At 41.8% G+C, this 15,410-nt stretch overlaps 2 protein-coding genes across 3 annotated transcripts in view; one reads left to right on the top strand and one right to left on the bottom strand.

Moving 5' to 3' along the window:
• Window positions 1–1,743, top strand: part of CASQ2 (calsequestrin 2) — a 44,918-nt gene extending 43,175 nt beyond the window's left edge. For both annotated transcript variants that reach the window (XM_089489193.1, XM_089489192.1), the window contains one exon: window positions 938–1,743. In XM_089489193.1, coding sequence (XP_089345319.1) covers window positions 938–1,111 — 174 coding nt within the window. In that variant the 3' untranslated portion in view covers window positions 1,112–1,743. The remainder of the gene's footprint in view (window positions 1–937) is intronic.
• Window positions 1,744–11,285: 9,542 nt separating this feature from the next.
• The window catches only part of VANGL1 (VANGL planar cell polarity protein 1), a 62,501-nt gene continuing 58,376 nt past the window's right edge, over window positions 11,286–15,410 (bottom strand). The window contains exon 8 of the mRNA XM_089489191.1: window positions 11,286–14,957. Within this exon, the coding sequence (XP_089345317.1) occupies window positions 14,697–14,957 (261 nt within the window). The 3' untranslated portion in view covers window positions 11,286–14,696. The remainder of the gene's footprint in view (window positions 14,958–15,410) is intronic.

Below are 15,410 nucleotides of genomic sequence, written 5' to 3'. Positions count from 1 at the left end.
TCCTCAGTTTTTGTCACCACTGCTACCAAAGTTCGACTGTTAGTGGCACTGTGACCCCTCCCCAAAGAAATGAGCATTGGTGACAGGAGTTGCAGGCCAAATGCTCCACACTCCTGCCACTTCCAATGCTCGCCTCTTTGGGGGGGCTGGTGAAATGAGTATTGGCAGTGGGAATGGCATCTTGAGTCCTCCACATGCCTGCTGCCACAGCTGCCAATGCTTGTCTCTTTGAAGCACTGCGTCCCCCCCCCCCCCCAAAGAGATAGATGATCAGCAGCGGCAGCACCGCCAAAGAGTAGCCTGGCTCCTCTCCCTGACTGCCTTCCTCCTCGCTCTCTGGCTGAAACATCAGGCTACTGGCACCACCAAAGAGCTGGAGCATGATGGAGCTGCTGGCTGGGGGAGACTCCCTTTCCTCTCTGTGAGAGCCAGAGACTCAGCTGTGAGAACCAGAGACTCAGAACTTTGGCCATCACTCCTGCCTCTCTGCAGCCTTTCCAGGTCTGATGGAGTGGGTGGGTGGGTGGGAAAGGGTGGAAGCTCCCTTTCCTGACCATCCAGCAAAACTGCCAGACCCAGAACTTTGGCACCTCTTCCCACCAGTGCACAGGTGACACCCTCTCTGACATGTCACTTGGTGCATTCTGCATTCCCCGCACCATCCCAATGGTACCCCTGCCCGAACCTCAAGGACTAAACTCTAGTCAGACCTTGCCATCTGCAGGCTTGCCATCCACAGATTTGAGCATATGTGGAGGACCCATTCCACACCCTCTCTGGCTATGAAAAAATGTGGGACCTAAATCCCATTGTCCCAAATGGATTGGATATAGTTGTGTGGCTTTAGTTCCTTGTTTGCGTTACTACTTTTTTCCAGTTCCAATTTTTCAGTTTTCTTAGCTGTTCCTCTCTTCACTTGAATTACTTTTTCTTTCAGGCCGACAGTGTCTGGATGGACATCAAGGATGATGATGACCTTCCCACAGCTGAGGAATTGGAAGATTGGATAGAAGATGTACTTTCTGGGAAAATAAACACTGAAGATGATGATGTTGATGATGACGATGATGAGGATGACAATGATAATGATGACGACGATGAGGATGACTAAGTTCCAAATCTCTGAAATCTGGACATTAAAATCTATACGCCTGGTGATGTTAAGCATTACAGTTTCTGTAGAACTTGGAAAGGCCGTCTCTAAGGGCCATTGAAGACTCATGGCCTTGTTTCCTGTCCTGTGTATGTTCTCCCAAAATATTTCCTATTCTTGCTTTACAAAGGTGTTAACCAAGCATAAGGTATACTAAAATCAATTTGAAATGGTGAATGCTTAGCATTTCAGCTCTTTGCAAACCTCTCTCTTTAGTTCTTTAGTTTATTGATAGGAATAAGAGGGGAAAATACAGAATTATCATAGAATAATCTATGAGCTGTAAGGCACTTAAAAGAGTTTACTGGCTTATCGAAAAGAGAAATGTGTATTTTCTGTGCTGCTTAGCTTTTTTGCAACAAATTTTTCTAAGTGAAGAATAAAGAGAATTGTTGAGACAGACTTTACAGGATATTTATTAAAGAGAATCTAAAATCACTTGATTAAATTGTCATCAAAGTAGAAATGTTGTGTTGTGTTGCAATAATTATCCAGTTGTTCCAGATGACCATCAGTTATCTGGGGCATTGTATTGAGTACTTTGTGTCAAGAACACTTAAGGATCCTGTCTGAATACGTTAAAAATAAAAGAACAATTAACATTTTAAAAAATATGTAAGAAGTCTTTTTTAAAAAACAGAGCTATTGTTTCACAGTATTTCAGTACTCATCGCACTCAAAAAATGAATGTGTGTGCAAATTAGTATGTGGATGAGCATGTGTTGCCCATTCTGTGTCCACTGCTGATTCTGACTATGCCCACTGGCATGTGAGATGTCCTTTGGGGAGGGATGCAAAAATATACCCACCTCTGCTATGGAAAGGAAGACTGAGCCTAGAATGAAACTGTGCAGACCACATGGATACTGGATAAGAGAAGGGTATAAATTATTATTATTATTATTATTATTATTATTATTATTATTATTATGCTTTATTTATATAGTGTTGTAGAGTTGCACAGCGCTGTACATACAAACAATAAAACAGGTAAGAGTAAACCTGCCCATGGCGTACAATCTAAGAAACAATAGCATAATACATATAAATAGTACATAACAATACAGTTCAATAAAACAGATAACAAATTAAAAACGTCAAATAGCAAATAATAGTCATGCAATGCCTGGGAATGCTTCTCTGAACAGGATGGTCTTCAACTTAGTTTTGAAACTGGTTAAAGATGTGATGAGCCATGCTTCTTGTGGGGGAAGGAGGTTCCAGGAGTGAGGGGCAGCAAGTGAAAAGGGACGAATCCAGGACGGGGCAGAGAAAATCCTGGGCTGAGACAGCAGACCTTGACTACCAGAACGGAGGGCCCAAGCGGGAAGGTGAGTGAGAAATCATTCATTTCTGTTGGTCTGCAGACAACAGAGCCAGTGTGGATTAGTGGTTTGAGCTATAACTCTGGAGACCAGAATTCGAATCCCCACTTGACCATGGAAACCTAATGGGTGACCTTAGACAAGTCACTCACTCTCAACCTCAGAGGGAGGCTCTGGAAAAAAATACACCTCTGAACAAATCTGGCCAAGAAAAACCTGCAATAGGGTTGCCTTAGGGTCATCTTAAGTCAGAAACAACTTGAAAGCACACAACTACAACAGCAACAACAACACAGCAGGCAATATGTTTCAAAGCAGACGCTTGCCATCAGTTGTTCAACAAGAGACTTCTGTTAATTTCACACCTTAATCCCAGCAAATGAACTGTTTGGCTACTGACACTGACACACGAGTCATTTCTGACATACGTGTACAACACATTTTTCAGGGCCAAACTAGGAGTGGGATATGGAGGAGGAGGACTTAATTACTTTACACATTAGAAAGAAGATTGGCAGAGGAAATACAGGTTTCCCAAGCTGCCACATTTCTGTTTTTATTGTGAAATGAGCAGATAGATAAAGATCTTCTCACTACAGTGAAAGACATGAAATTTTGAGATCTTTGAGATCTCTGTCCCTGCCCCCCCCCCCCCAGGTGTAACATCCAAATTCCATAAAATGTAAAGGGTGAAATGTAAGTCACTCAAACTTCCTTTCTTATTGCTGATTTGGAAGGTGCAGAGCAGCTAATCACTGTGCTACTAATAACACAGAAAGCTGTTGCTGGAATTTGCTTCCTATCTTTACGTAAACTGTAGAATTGTCAGTAAACTTCACACTGGAATAACACACTTATCAATTTGTTGTTGTTAGCTGCCCTCAAGCCAGCCTTGATTTATGACGACCCTGTGGATGAAACACCTCCAAGACGCACTGTCCTCTACTGCTCTGCTTATGTCTTGTAGATTCAGGCCTAAGATTTCCCTCATTGAGTCTAGCCATCTGGTATGCGGTCTTCCTCTCTTTCTAAATCCCTCCAACTTGCCTAGCATTATTCCCTTTTCAAGTGAGTATTTCCTACTCATGATGTGGCCAAAGTCCAGCAGCCTCAAGTCCTTCCTAATGTTGAGGTGGATTCTCTTTTCCAGTAGCTTGAATCCATTGCTCCAGGTCCTATGTCCTAGAGCAGCAGAAAACAAGCTTGCTTCATCCTCTATATGACACCCCTTCAAATAATTAAACAAGGCTATCATATCACCTCTTAACCTTCTCTTCTCCTGGCTAAACATCCCCAGCTCCCTCATAGGGCTTTATGGTTTCCAGACCACTCACCATTTTGGTCGCCCTCCTTTGGACACATTCCAGCTTGTTCACATCCTTTTTGAATTGTGGTGCCCAGAACTGGACACAGTAATATTGCAGGTGCAGAATAGAGTGGCACTAGCAAGAGCAAGAGCAATTACATTTCTATATCGCTTATCAGTGTACTTAAACACTCCTAAGCAGTTTACAATGTGTAAGCTGATTGCCCCCAATAAACGGGGTACTCATTTTAGCAGCCTCAGATGGATGCCAGGCTAAATAATCCACTAAATCAACCCTGGTGGTGCAATGGTTAAATGCCTGTACTGCAGCCATTCACTCAAAACCATAAGGTTGCGAGTTCAAGACCAGCAAAAGGGCTCAAGCTCGACTCAGGCTTGCATCCTTCTGAGGTCTCTAAAATGAGTACCCAGACTGATGGGGGCAAATTAGCTTACAGTTGTAAACCGCTTAGACACTGCTTAGATGATATGAAGCAGTATATAAATGAAGCTTGTTTTGTTTTGTTCGCTATTACTGCCATCAATCTAGACACTATACCATTGATGAAGCTCAGAATCTCTTTGGGTTTTTTAACTGCTGCATTACTCTGCTGACTCATGTTCAACTTGTAGTGTACTAGGACTCCTAAACCCCTTTCACATGTACTCTTGTTAAGCCAGATGTCCCCCATCCTATAGCTGTGCATTTCATTTTTTCTGCCTAAGTGCAGTACCTTACTAAAATTTTATTAGTCCCCCCCCCCCCCCCCCAGCTTTCTAATCTATTCAGGTCATTTTGAATTTTGATCCTGTCTTCTGGAGTATTAGCTGCTCCTCCTAATTCATTAGGATCAATTTCAGTCTCTGAGTACTGATGATGTAGACAAGCTGCTTGGAAAGGTTAAAAAGACCACTTGCCCTCTCGATCCCTGCCCTTCATGGCTAGCCATTCAGGGAGGGGAGGCAACTAGGACTCTTTTAAGAGTTATAATCAATGCCTCCCTCAGAGAAGGCTGTTTTCCAGCCAGTTTAAAACTGGCTGTTGTTAAACCAATTCTTAAAAAGCCTTCCCTTGACCCCCTAGAGAGATCCAATTATCGGCCGGTATTGCTTCTTCCCTTTTTGGGTAAGGGGATTGAGAGGGCCGTTGCCAACCAACTCCAAGCAGTCTTGGATGACACTGATTATCTTGATCCATTTCAAACTGGCTTCAGGTCAGGATACGGAGTGGAAACTGCCGTGGTCGCCTTGGTCGATTATCTCCGTCTGTGCATCGACAGGGGAAGTGTGGCCCTGTTGGTGCTCTCAGCGGCCTTCGATACCATAGACCATGGTATCCTTCTGAAACGCCTAAGAGGGTTAGGAATCAGGGGCACTGCTTTGCAGTAGTTCTGGTCCTATCTGTTGGGCAGATTCCAGATGGCTGTGTAACTTGGCAAGTTACACAGCCAAGAGGGAGCTCAAATCGGGTGTTCCTTAAGGCGCGATACTGTCGCCAATGCTCTTCAACATTTACATGAAGCCGCTGGGTGAGATCATCCGGAGACATGGAGCGGGGTGTTATCAGTACGCTGATGACACCCAACTTTGTTTCTCCATGTCTCGGACTGCTTCAGCGACCAAGGATGGCATCTTTCCTCTGAATGACTGTCTGAGGTCAGTAATGGATTGGATGAGGGAAAACAGACTTAAATCGAATCCAAATAAAACAGAGGTACTCACTATAGGCAATCCTAATCCGGGAATGGTGATAAGCTCTCCAGTACTGGATGGGGTCACACTTCCCCTAAAGGACTGTGTTTGTAGTTTGGGGGTGCTCCTCAACTCATCGCTTCACCTGTTGTTCCAGGTAGACGCGACAGCCAGGAGTGCCTGTTATCAGCTTCGGCTGATACGTCAGTTACGCCTCTTCCTGGAACAGGAAAACGTTGAAACGGTTGTACATTTGCTGGTAACCTCACGTCTGCAATGCGCTCTATATGGGGCAACCCTTATGCCACATTCAGAAGCTGCAACTGGTCCAAAACATGGCAGCCAGATTGGTGACTGGGAGTTACGAGTTTGATTCTATCACACCTATCTTAAAATCCCTACACTGGCTGCCTATTAGCTTCCAGGCACAGTATAAGGTGTTGGTTGTTACCTATAAAGTCCTACATGGCCTGGGTCCAGCTTACCTGAGGGAACGCCTCCTCCCATATAATCCTTCCTGCACTCTCAGGTCCTCAGGGAAGAACCTACTACAGTCAGAGAGAACTAGACTGGTAACTACTTCCCAGAGGACGTTTGCTGCTGCCGCTCCAAAAATCTGGAATGATCTGCCGGACGAGATCCGCCAACTAACATCTTTGGAGGCCTTTAAGAAGGCAATAAAAACAGATCTCTTCCGGTGGGCCTTCCCAAAGTGATCCCCTAATTTCACTTTCTGCATGCCTAAATTGTTTCTCTTCTTCTCTTCGGACTGATTCGAATGCCTTTGATATTATTGTTTTCTCTTTTTATATGCTGTTATCCGTCTTGATCCAACACAGGGAAAGGCAGGTATATATATATATATATATATATATATATATATATAGGGCCAGTGAGGTGTTGAGATTTGAGTGTTGGACTATGACTATGAAGACTGGTGTTCAAATCCTTGCTTACCCATGGAAACCCACTGGGTGACATTTGGGCAAGACACACTCTCTCAGCCTCAGTGGAAGGCAAAGGCAACACCCCCTCTGAGCAAATCTGGCCCAGAAACCCCCACCTTAGGCTTGCCATAAGTCAAAAATTACTTAAAGGCACACAGAAGCAGATAGTAAATATCCCGAGACTTTGTCCCTGTGTTTTCGGGGGAAATTAAATCTGTTTTACATGTGTTCGTGACAAGAAATTTTTATAAGGAGCTAAATGATGAAAACAGATGTAGCTTTTCACAGACTGTTTCTTTCTGAAAAACAATAGTTCTTTGATAACTGTCTTTGTGGCAAAATGTTTCAGATATGCAATTAGGATACAGATGGCTACTCAGAACACCATTGTTCAGTCTAATTTTATCTGGTTAGACTGGATTTAATGGTGGTATTCTTCTGAAGGAAAAAGTTCACCGCTTATGGAAGGTCTCTTTTATTCTCTCAAGAAGCAAGGGAAACTAAACCAAAGCATTTTAGCACCCATAATAACTGCAACAACTCAGAACAAACTCCCCTGCCAGCTCTTGCACAAACATTTGTCGGACAACACTAGCAGCTATTTTCCTTTTGTTCACAGGTTGCATCTGCACTGCAGAAATGATCCAGTTTGACACTGCTTTAAGTGCCATGGCTATGGAATTCTGGGAACTGTAGCTTTGTGAAACATGTAGTCTTCTCTGTCAGAGAGCTCTGGTGCCACAGTAAACTACAATTCCTAGAATTCCATAGCATTGTGTCATGGCAATTAAAGCTGTGTCAGACTGGATTATTTCTGCAATGTAGAAGCAGCCACAGTTTGTTATCTCCAGTATGATGTTTATTTTCATGAAGGGACTGGCTGCTAAATCAAAAAGAGCGCTAACACCACAAACATACGAATGTCCAATTTCAGTTTATTTCAAGTTAACTGTACAAATATGCAAAGTGTAAAATGGTGTCAAATGTTTCAGTTCAAAAAACAGATATCAAAGTTGTGAACCCAGCTTCATTCCAAACATTTAATTATGGTTGATATACAGTGCATCCAATGATACAGAAAAATATGAATTCCATTTAATTTAATTTAGTCCACAATTAGAACGTTTTCCCCACGCTGTCTATATCACTGACATTAAAGTTACATGTGCAGAGAAGCTGTCTTTTTTAAAAAACGAAAGGGACAGAAAGAGACCTTTAACATACTGAATACAATTTGTGCAGAAAGGTGGCCGTGCTGAACAGTGCACAGTGATCAAAAGAGAAGAGTGTTCAGCAAGAAATACCTACCCTCCAATGCACAATAATGGCAGATTAAATAATTTTAACAACAGGCACTGAGGAGAGTTACAGTATTTCACAGTTAGGTCTGTGTAAGTGGCAGACTAGAGCAGACAAGTAAGTAAGATATGTTTTCCCAATAGTGTTCTAGTGGGCAAAAATTAGCTTCAGACCACAATATCCAGAGAACATGAAGTTGACCCTAAGACCAAGGTGACCAGATGTCCTCTTTTTCTAGGAGATGTCCTACATTTCAAACCTTCTGCCCTTGAAGAATTCCAAAACACCCTCCATTCTGAGCATGACTAAGAAGCATGAATTAATATTTATGTTAGTGTTTGTAGCTTTTATTTTGTAATGTCCTACATTTTTTCTTGAATGTCCATAGTGACTTGTCCGCCTTTGTAGTTATGGCATCTGGTCACTCTGCTTAAGTCCAGACACCACCACTTTCTTGGTCACGCTGCAACATTTGGTGCATTAGAGTATACAGTAAATAAAGCCCCATACTGTCTGTGCTTGATGTCGGCATGCACAGATCATATTATTCAAACATCTCCACTGTTAGTTCTTGATAATCTGATGCGTAATGCGTAAAAACTATTAGGGCCATCTACCACATTCAACTATTACCAGTGGTAATTTAAAGGGTTTAATTCCAACACAAATATTTCCCACCGCATTAACTCAATTTATAAACCTAAAGGAAGTTGTGGGTGAGGTATGACTTCTAACTTTACACTCAAAAGTAAAGAGCTTGTGTAGCTACCATCGTTCATAGCACTTCATGAAACCACAATGTCTGAGGCATAGACTATGCATAGCCAGACAGCAATATATAGGCCATGCTGACATTGTGCTGTGGTTTGTCTAAATCTTCTTCAACACAAGTTTTCATGACAGCAGTGCTTCCACGAAGTGCTGCTATCATCACAGAAATCACTTCATCGTCATATAAGAAATCTCATGTGAAGGTTTGTCAATATGGATGAACATGAAATTACCCTTGTGGGCATCCTAAGATGAGTCATGATATGTCCTGAATCCAATTCTGAGTATTGCCTACACAGGTTGATATCCTACACATCTCTTTCTTTCTTCTAGGACAAACACGTGCTGTTTTGGAAAGCCTCAACAGGCTGCACAAGACATGTGTACAAGTCCCACATAGATGTGCCACCTTCTGTGTGAAGAAAGGAACATCTAGTAAATCATGATGGGAGTGAAACACCCTTTGTTTACAGAATAATAAAGTCAACAGTGCATGAGATAAAACCCTTCCCAATCTCTTCTTCTTCCAGTCTGTACATTCATTTTCCTATCTGGACTAATATTTTCTATGACAAAATGTAAACAATTTGCCCTTCTCCCTGAAAATTGGAGTCACGTTATTTTTCCTGCCAAATGCAAATTTTCAGGGTCACTTTGAATTTGGTGCGTGTGATGAGACATGGGTGGTTACATTACTCTGTTTACATACAGAATTTCAAATAGAACATTTATTGTACCAGTCACTGACTTAGCTACATTATCAATGCATACATCAGTGGGCATAGGGAGTGTGCAATCTGCCACATAGATGCATATAGCTCGCCACATGTCCTCCCTGTGTCCCTGAATGACATAGCTATGTGGTCAGAAAAGTCACCAAGAAAGGTATGAAGAACCAAAAAGAAAGCATCACAGCCAGATGTCTCAAAACATTAAAAGCGGGCAAACTCTTTCAATGTTGCTTTGAATGAACACAAAAGTGCCAATCTCATGTGCCTTTGCAAGTCATCAAAAACACAGGTTTTGATGAATGAAAACATCAATCCAGTAACAGGGCAACCTGCATGACAGCAGAAAGGAAGAGACTGCTGGCTACAAACTGATAAGGTTATCAGGAGACACCCAAATCAACACAGTGCAAATAAAAAAGAATTGCACTTTCCATTGCAGCTCATGGGCTGCCTCTATATACCCAAGACCTACATTGCCCTTCAAATAATAGTGTTCAGCGACCAGGCCAGAAAAGTGGGTGGCAAAATAACTTCCTGTGCCAATATGGGTTAATCCTAGGAATGGGAGTAATGGAGCAATACCATCAAATAGAACAGAAGGAGCAATGCCATTAAACAGCCCCACCTGTCTCTGCATACAGATGTTTCTATTTCACATGGCATTTAACAAATAGCTCATAGTGGCAATAAGATATTAAATTAACACAGAGCAAATCAGCCCCAGACATGTTAGTTCTCTGGAATTCAAGTGCCCACAAGAATGGCATGGATTAAATCAGGTCTCCACAAAGCAGCAACTCCTCCCTAAAATCACTTCTGTTTTACTGCTTCCATGTTATTGTTCATATGTGGATGTCCTGAAAATATTCATCCACAAGGCTGACATCATAACAGCCCAGTGAAATAAGCAAAAATCAAGGGACTCTTTTGGTGCTACAAACAAGAAACAGAGGCACCAAGAAAAGACAAAGGCCTGTTACAGACTGCCAAAATAAAGCTGCTTCGGGTCTCTTTGGAGGTATGCTATTTAAATGATGCATGGGTCCTAAGAGTCCGGAGGTTGCGCCAAAGCCACACTCCATTCCTAAGCACTGGAGTGCAGCTTTGGTGCAGCTTCCGGATTCTTGGGATGCATGCATCATTTAAATAGCATACCTCCAAAGAGACCCGAAGCAGCTTTATTTTGGCAGTCTGTAACAGGCCAAAGAAAGGCAAAGGGAAAAAGCAAAGTAAAACCTGGGTCAGATGAATGAAGACGACGTGTGAGCCCCATCACCACCATTCTTTCAAATTTTGCCTTCTTTGCAATCTCAAGCAAAAGTAAACATATCAAAGAGGGAGAGGTTCACCCTCTCATTCAGGTTTAAAGCCACAATTAAACATACTGGAGGAATGTATTTCACAACCACATTCTTTATGGCTTTTTAAACTGGAGGACATAGGCTGCAGCTAACAGCTTCCACATTTCCAGAGCAGCTGCTGTTGCTTATGTTTGGTAGTTTTATAAATTTTTGACATTTTCACAGGCATTTAACACAGAGAATAAGTAAGGAAGTGAAGAAAGTCAACATTTCCTGAGCAAATAATCTCCAGGTCTTGGGGAACTAAGGGAGGGGGCAAAAGATCTCCAGTGCTTGAAATAAAATGCAGTTAGCAGGCTTGGGAAGTCTTTGGTACTGAATTTATACTTGACAAGCCAGTTTAGCTGGGTTTGGGGGCCAAAAGGATTACTGTTAGGGTTAGGTTGCCAAAATGGGTTAGAAACAATAAACTCACCAGACAGGGCTGGCCTTTCTTTCTATTAAAAAAAAATCTAAACTGAGAGAGGGCATTGCTGTTGGTTAAATAAAAACCCAAACTTTGGCCAGTTACAGACTGCCAAAATAAAGCTGCTTCGGGTCTCTTTGGAGGATGCTATTTAAATGATGCATGGGTCCTAAGAGTCTGGAGGTCGCGCCAAAGCCACACTCCATTCCTAAGCACTGGAGTGCAGCTTTGGTGCAGCTTCCAGATTCTTAGGACCCATGCATCATTTAAATAGCATACCTCCAAAGAGACCTGAAGCAGCATTATTTTGGCAGTCTGTAACAGGCCTAAATGTCACGTCAGTGAAGTCTGAGTGAGCAGGCTGAAAAGAAAAATCAGTCTTGTTAAGAGGAAAATTTCATTGGGACACCATCCCCATGCTGAATTTTTCTTTAAATAACTTGGCTTTTTCATGTAATACATGAATACAAGGGAGTATTAAGCACAAAAAAATTGTCAGCTTTGAAAAGCAGGGTTCAAAATTTGGATCCCAAGCCATGCTAGTGGTAAACACCTGCTTCAAACATTTAAGCAAGGCCTTTGTTGACTTGGGGTATGAATACTGTACATTCTTTGTGTTAGCATTCCATCACCAGGTCTAGGTTGGAATGACTTTTCATGCGGTATATTTCCCCCCCGTGTATTAAGACCGAATCTTAGAATTCCAGCTCTAGGTGTGAATTTGAATTCTGCTCCAATTAATGCTTCATCTACTATGTTCAGATTTCAATCCAAAGTTTACAGTCTGATTAAAATAAGGTTCTACATAAGCTCTTCCACATTGATAAGTATTCCTGGTAGAGAACTATCCATTCAACCTCCCCAGACCTGACAAGTCTTAACAAATCCTCAGTTCAAGATGTTGTGTAAATTGGGTACTCATTAAAGATTGAGTCAGAGAGAACTTTTCTACAAAATAAAAATATGCCACGTTTTTTAAAAAGTGCAAATTGTACAGACCATGAGATAAATCAAAACTCTCTATATGCCAACTTTGTTAAATATATAGAAGAATTTTATAAGGGAACAAACATATGTTTTAAGAATAAAAAACACTTTGTATAAAAATCTTGATAAGTTAACCAGTAGTTACCTAACAGGTAATGAATGAGAGAGAAAAAATAATTCTTAATTGGAAATTCTGTACTACTAGCAATGGCATTATGACAAAACACTGAGGGAAAAACCCAGTGTGCTTGCTAGTATGAATTAAAAGCTGGAAGAAGTATAGCAAATGGACACACTTAGCATGTTTTAAGCATTTGTGGGATAGGAAAATACGATCAGCAATTGCAGTAAACAAGTAAGGCCTCGTTTCTGTTAATTATTGAAACAACCTTAAACCTGAAAATTATGCTTATGACCTAATGGCTCTATTGAAAAAATTGTGCTGGTGCACATCAAATGGGCAACTGCTATTCATACTTGTGTTATGCATTATCTGATTAACTTTATATATTTTTCTTCTTTCTGCAGGACTTAAAAATGAAGTAAGAACAGCACCTGCCAGCAGAACCTGGGAATTAATATGCAGAAGCAGCAAAGAAAGAGACAGCCAGGGGTTCACATAAATGCAGTTGCCACGTGACGTACAGTGGCCACATTCTGTCTTTGAAGACCACTTGACTCCAGTAGCTCATGAGCAAGTAAAAGAGCACCCTCCTCCAAGAGTTCTCCATGCAATGGATGCTTGATGGCCATCTGTCGGGTATGCTTTGATTGAGATTTCCTGCATGGCAGGGGGTTGGACTGGATGGCCCTTGTGGTCTCTTCCAAATCTACAATTCTATGATTGGAGATACAGAACCTGCCTCTTTCACCTCATGAACATACAGAGACCTTGGCCAAAGGAAGGTTTGGCAGTCCTTTGTTTGCGCTAGGGCTTTGAAGAGACCAAAAACAATGGAGTTTATCACACGGGAGGAATTTCTCTTAATTTCGAATGAAAAGAAAGTGGGACCAGAATGTATTCATGTGAATTCGCTAGTTCAGCGAATTTACGTGAATTTGAATTGCGTTCAAACTGACTTCCCATTGTGCAAAAATAGCTTGCCATTGCCTGAAATTGCATCTGATCACCTCTCACACAATAACGTGAAACCCCATGATTGCGTTCGGACTGACTTCCCATTGCCCAAAATTGTGTGTGGTAGTCTATCACGCAATAACATTGAACCCCATGATTGCGTTCGGATTGCTATTGGATTATATTTCCAGTTTCCCTTGTCTGATAATGTCCAATGAGAAAGACTTGCTGCTTCTGAGCAGCTCCAAAGCCCTAGTGTGTAGTGAGAAACTGATCCCCTTCTTTCAGTGCATGACAACTGACTGGGCTGAGTAGAGTTTCTGTGAAGAACACAAATAATGGTTAACTATATAAATCTGTGGCCATCACAATACTCAATGCAGTTTACTCTCCAATGGGTATTGAAACACTGTTCTAAAGCCAAATCCTTGCAGAAACGTGTGTGTGTGTGTGTGGGGGGGGGGGGTTTAACCATCTCCAATCTTTTCTCCTCTAGGGGAAAATCTCTTTTGAACAGAGAACAATATATCTTACTTACACTTTCTTCTGCATAAAAAAAGAAGAAGAGTTCCTTTTTCATAAAGAGGAATACTCAGTGCTCTTCTTCAATTGCAGTTTTGTAATTGCATAAATATATTTGGGGTAGAGGGAGTAACAGACTAACTCTTGTGGGATTACAAAAATAGATTAACACACAGAACGTTGAGAGAAGAAGGTGCATAAATTGCTTGGACGTTTGTGTGGGTACAGGCAGCTGAAAAGTCCATTGGTCATTATTTGAAACAGTTAATACAGAAAGAGTGCAGAAAGAGTAGCCTTAAGTTATGCAGAAATGTTTTCCCTCAAGGTAAACAAATGATGTTGTTTAAGAAGAACAATTCCACCTTCTCCAGCAGATACCGCCCAATAAATTAACTAAAGATCCCCTTGAACATTTGTTTAGTTTTGCCATTTTAACAAATCATGATAAGGAAAGCTTTGGAAATTTCAATCTGCTTTGTCCAAATTTACAAACCAGTTATAGGCATTGTTCCATTTTTAGAAGCTGCTGCTTCCTGTAAATGGGAATGGTTCTTTATCAATTAATGATCAAAGAATATAAAATGAAAGCAGACCAGCATTGCCTAGTCCTTCTTTGGAATCTCAAGCCATGGTCTGGGTCATAAACTATGGATAATACAAAGTAAGCGTTGAAGGAGTCACCTGTGAACATGAGCTATACTGGTGACTGCTGAAAGCTGAATAAAGTGAGGCTGATCTACGGAACAGTGTCTGCCAGGGAACACAATGTTAGAGTGGGGCAACAGCAACAGATACACACCAGCGGATCTAAGGCAGGATACTAGTGAAGACTGAGCACCACAGTGGCTCATGGCTCTCTGCAAAGTGTATGGTAGCCATTCTGACCTGATGAATGTGCTAATCCAATCCATGCACTCTTCTGATCTTTCTGCAGAGAATCTCCTTCTCCCTCCTCTTTCTTGATAAAGTGCAGATGGTAGAAATATTTGTGGCCTATCACCTGTGCTTTGTGAACTGCATAAAAGGGAAGGGGAAAACACAAACACATACCCAAAACCAAATACCTGAATGCATGTAGTCAGAAACTGCCCTCTTCTCACTCACAGATACACGCTATTCTAGACTGATGTTTCAGACTGTAAGCGAAGGGCAAACTTGTGAAATTTTGGGTCTAAGAACTCTTCTGAGAGTTTGATGGAAGGAATTTTTTTCACATTAATGACAAGGCTGAAGTCCAAGCACTTGAGGACAAACACAACACCATCCCTCAGTCCCCTCGTAACAGCTTCCTCACTTATGAGTGTCCAGTGTTTGGAGAACCAACGATCCTTGTCATACTGCAGGGTTGGGCCTGGAGTGAGATAACGTTCCAGGAAAGCCTAGAGAAGAGCAGACAGAGAACAAGTGAGATCTCAGACCAGCATGGAAAAGACTCAGTTAAAAAGTAAGGCTTGAGTCACTCATTCTAACTGAATATTCAAGATATCCTTGCAGCAGGCAGTTTCATCCCTTTCCCAGGCTCCATGGTTATCTATCATATACAAGCAAAGGACAAACATTTAGAAAACTACAAAAGCATCTCTCAGGCCAAGTGAAATGAATGGCAACAATGCAGAAGTGAAGTCCTTTCCCCTTCACTTGGTCCATACAGTCAACAGTTCATCTGACCCATCCCCCCCCCCCCACAGTTCCTCAGCTCCAGTAGTTCTTCTGCCAAAGGGCTAGTTTTAGGTGCCAGAACCCTGTTAAGTGGAAGCAAAGAAAAGCTGCCAAAATGACGAATGGGAAGGGAAGCCTGTCAACTCATGCACCTGGCAGAACAAGTTTCGCTT

This window comes from Sceloporus occidentalis, unplaced genomic scaffold (genome assembly GCF_023333645.1).
Source record: "Sceloporus occidentalis isolate IW3139 unplaced genomic scaffold, rSceOcc1.0.p SCAF_1, whole genome shotgun sequence".
Lineage (NCBI taxonomy): Eukaryota > Metazoa > Chordata > Lepidosauria > Squamata > Phrynosomatidae > Sceloporus > Sceloporus occidentalis.
This window is presented reverse-complemented; position numbering and strand designations above follow the sequence as displayed.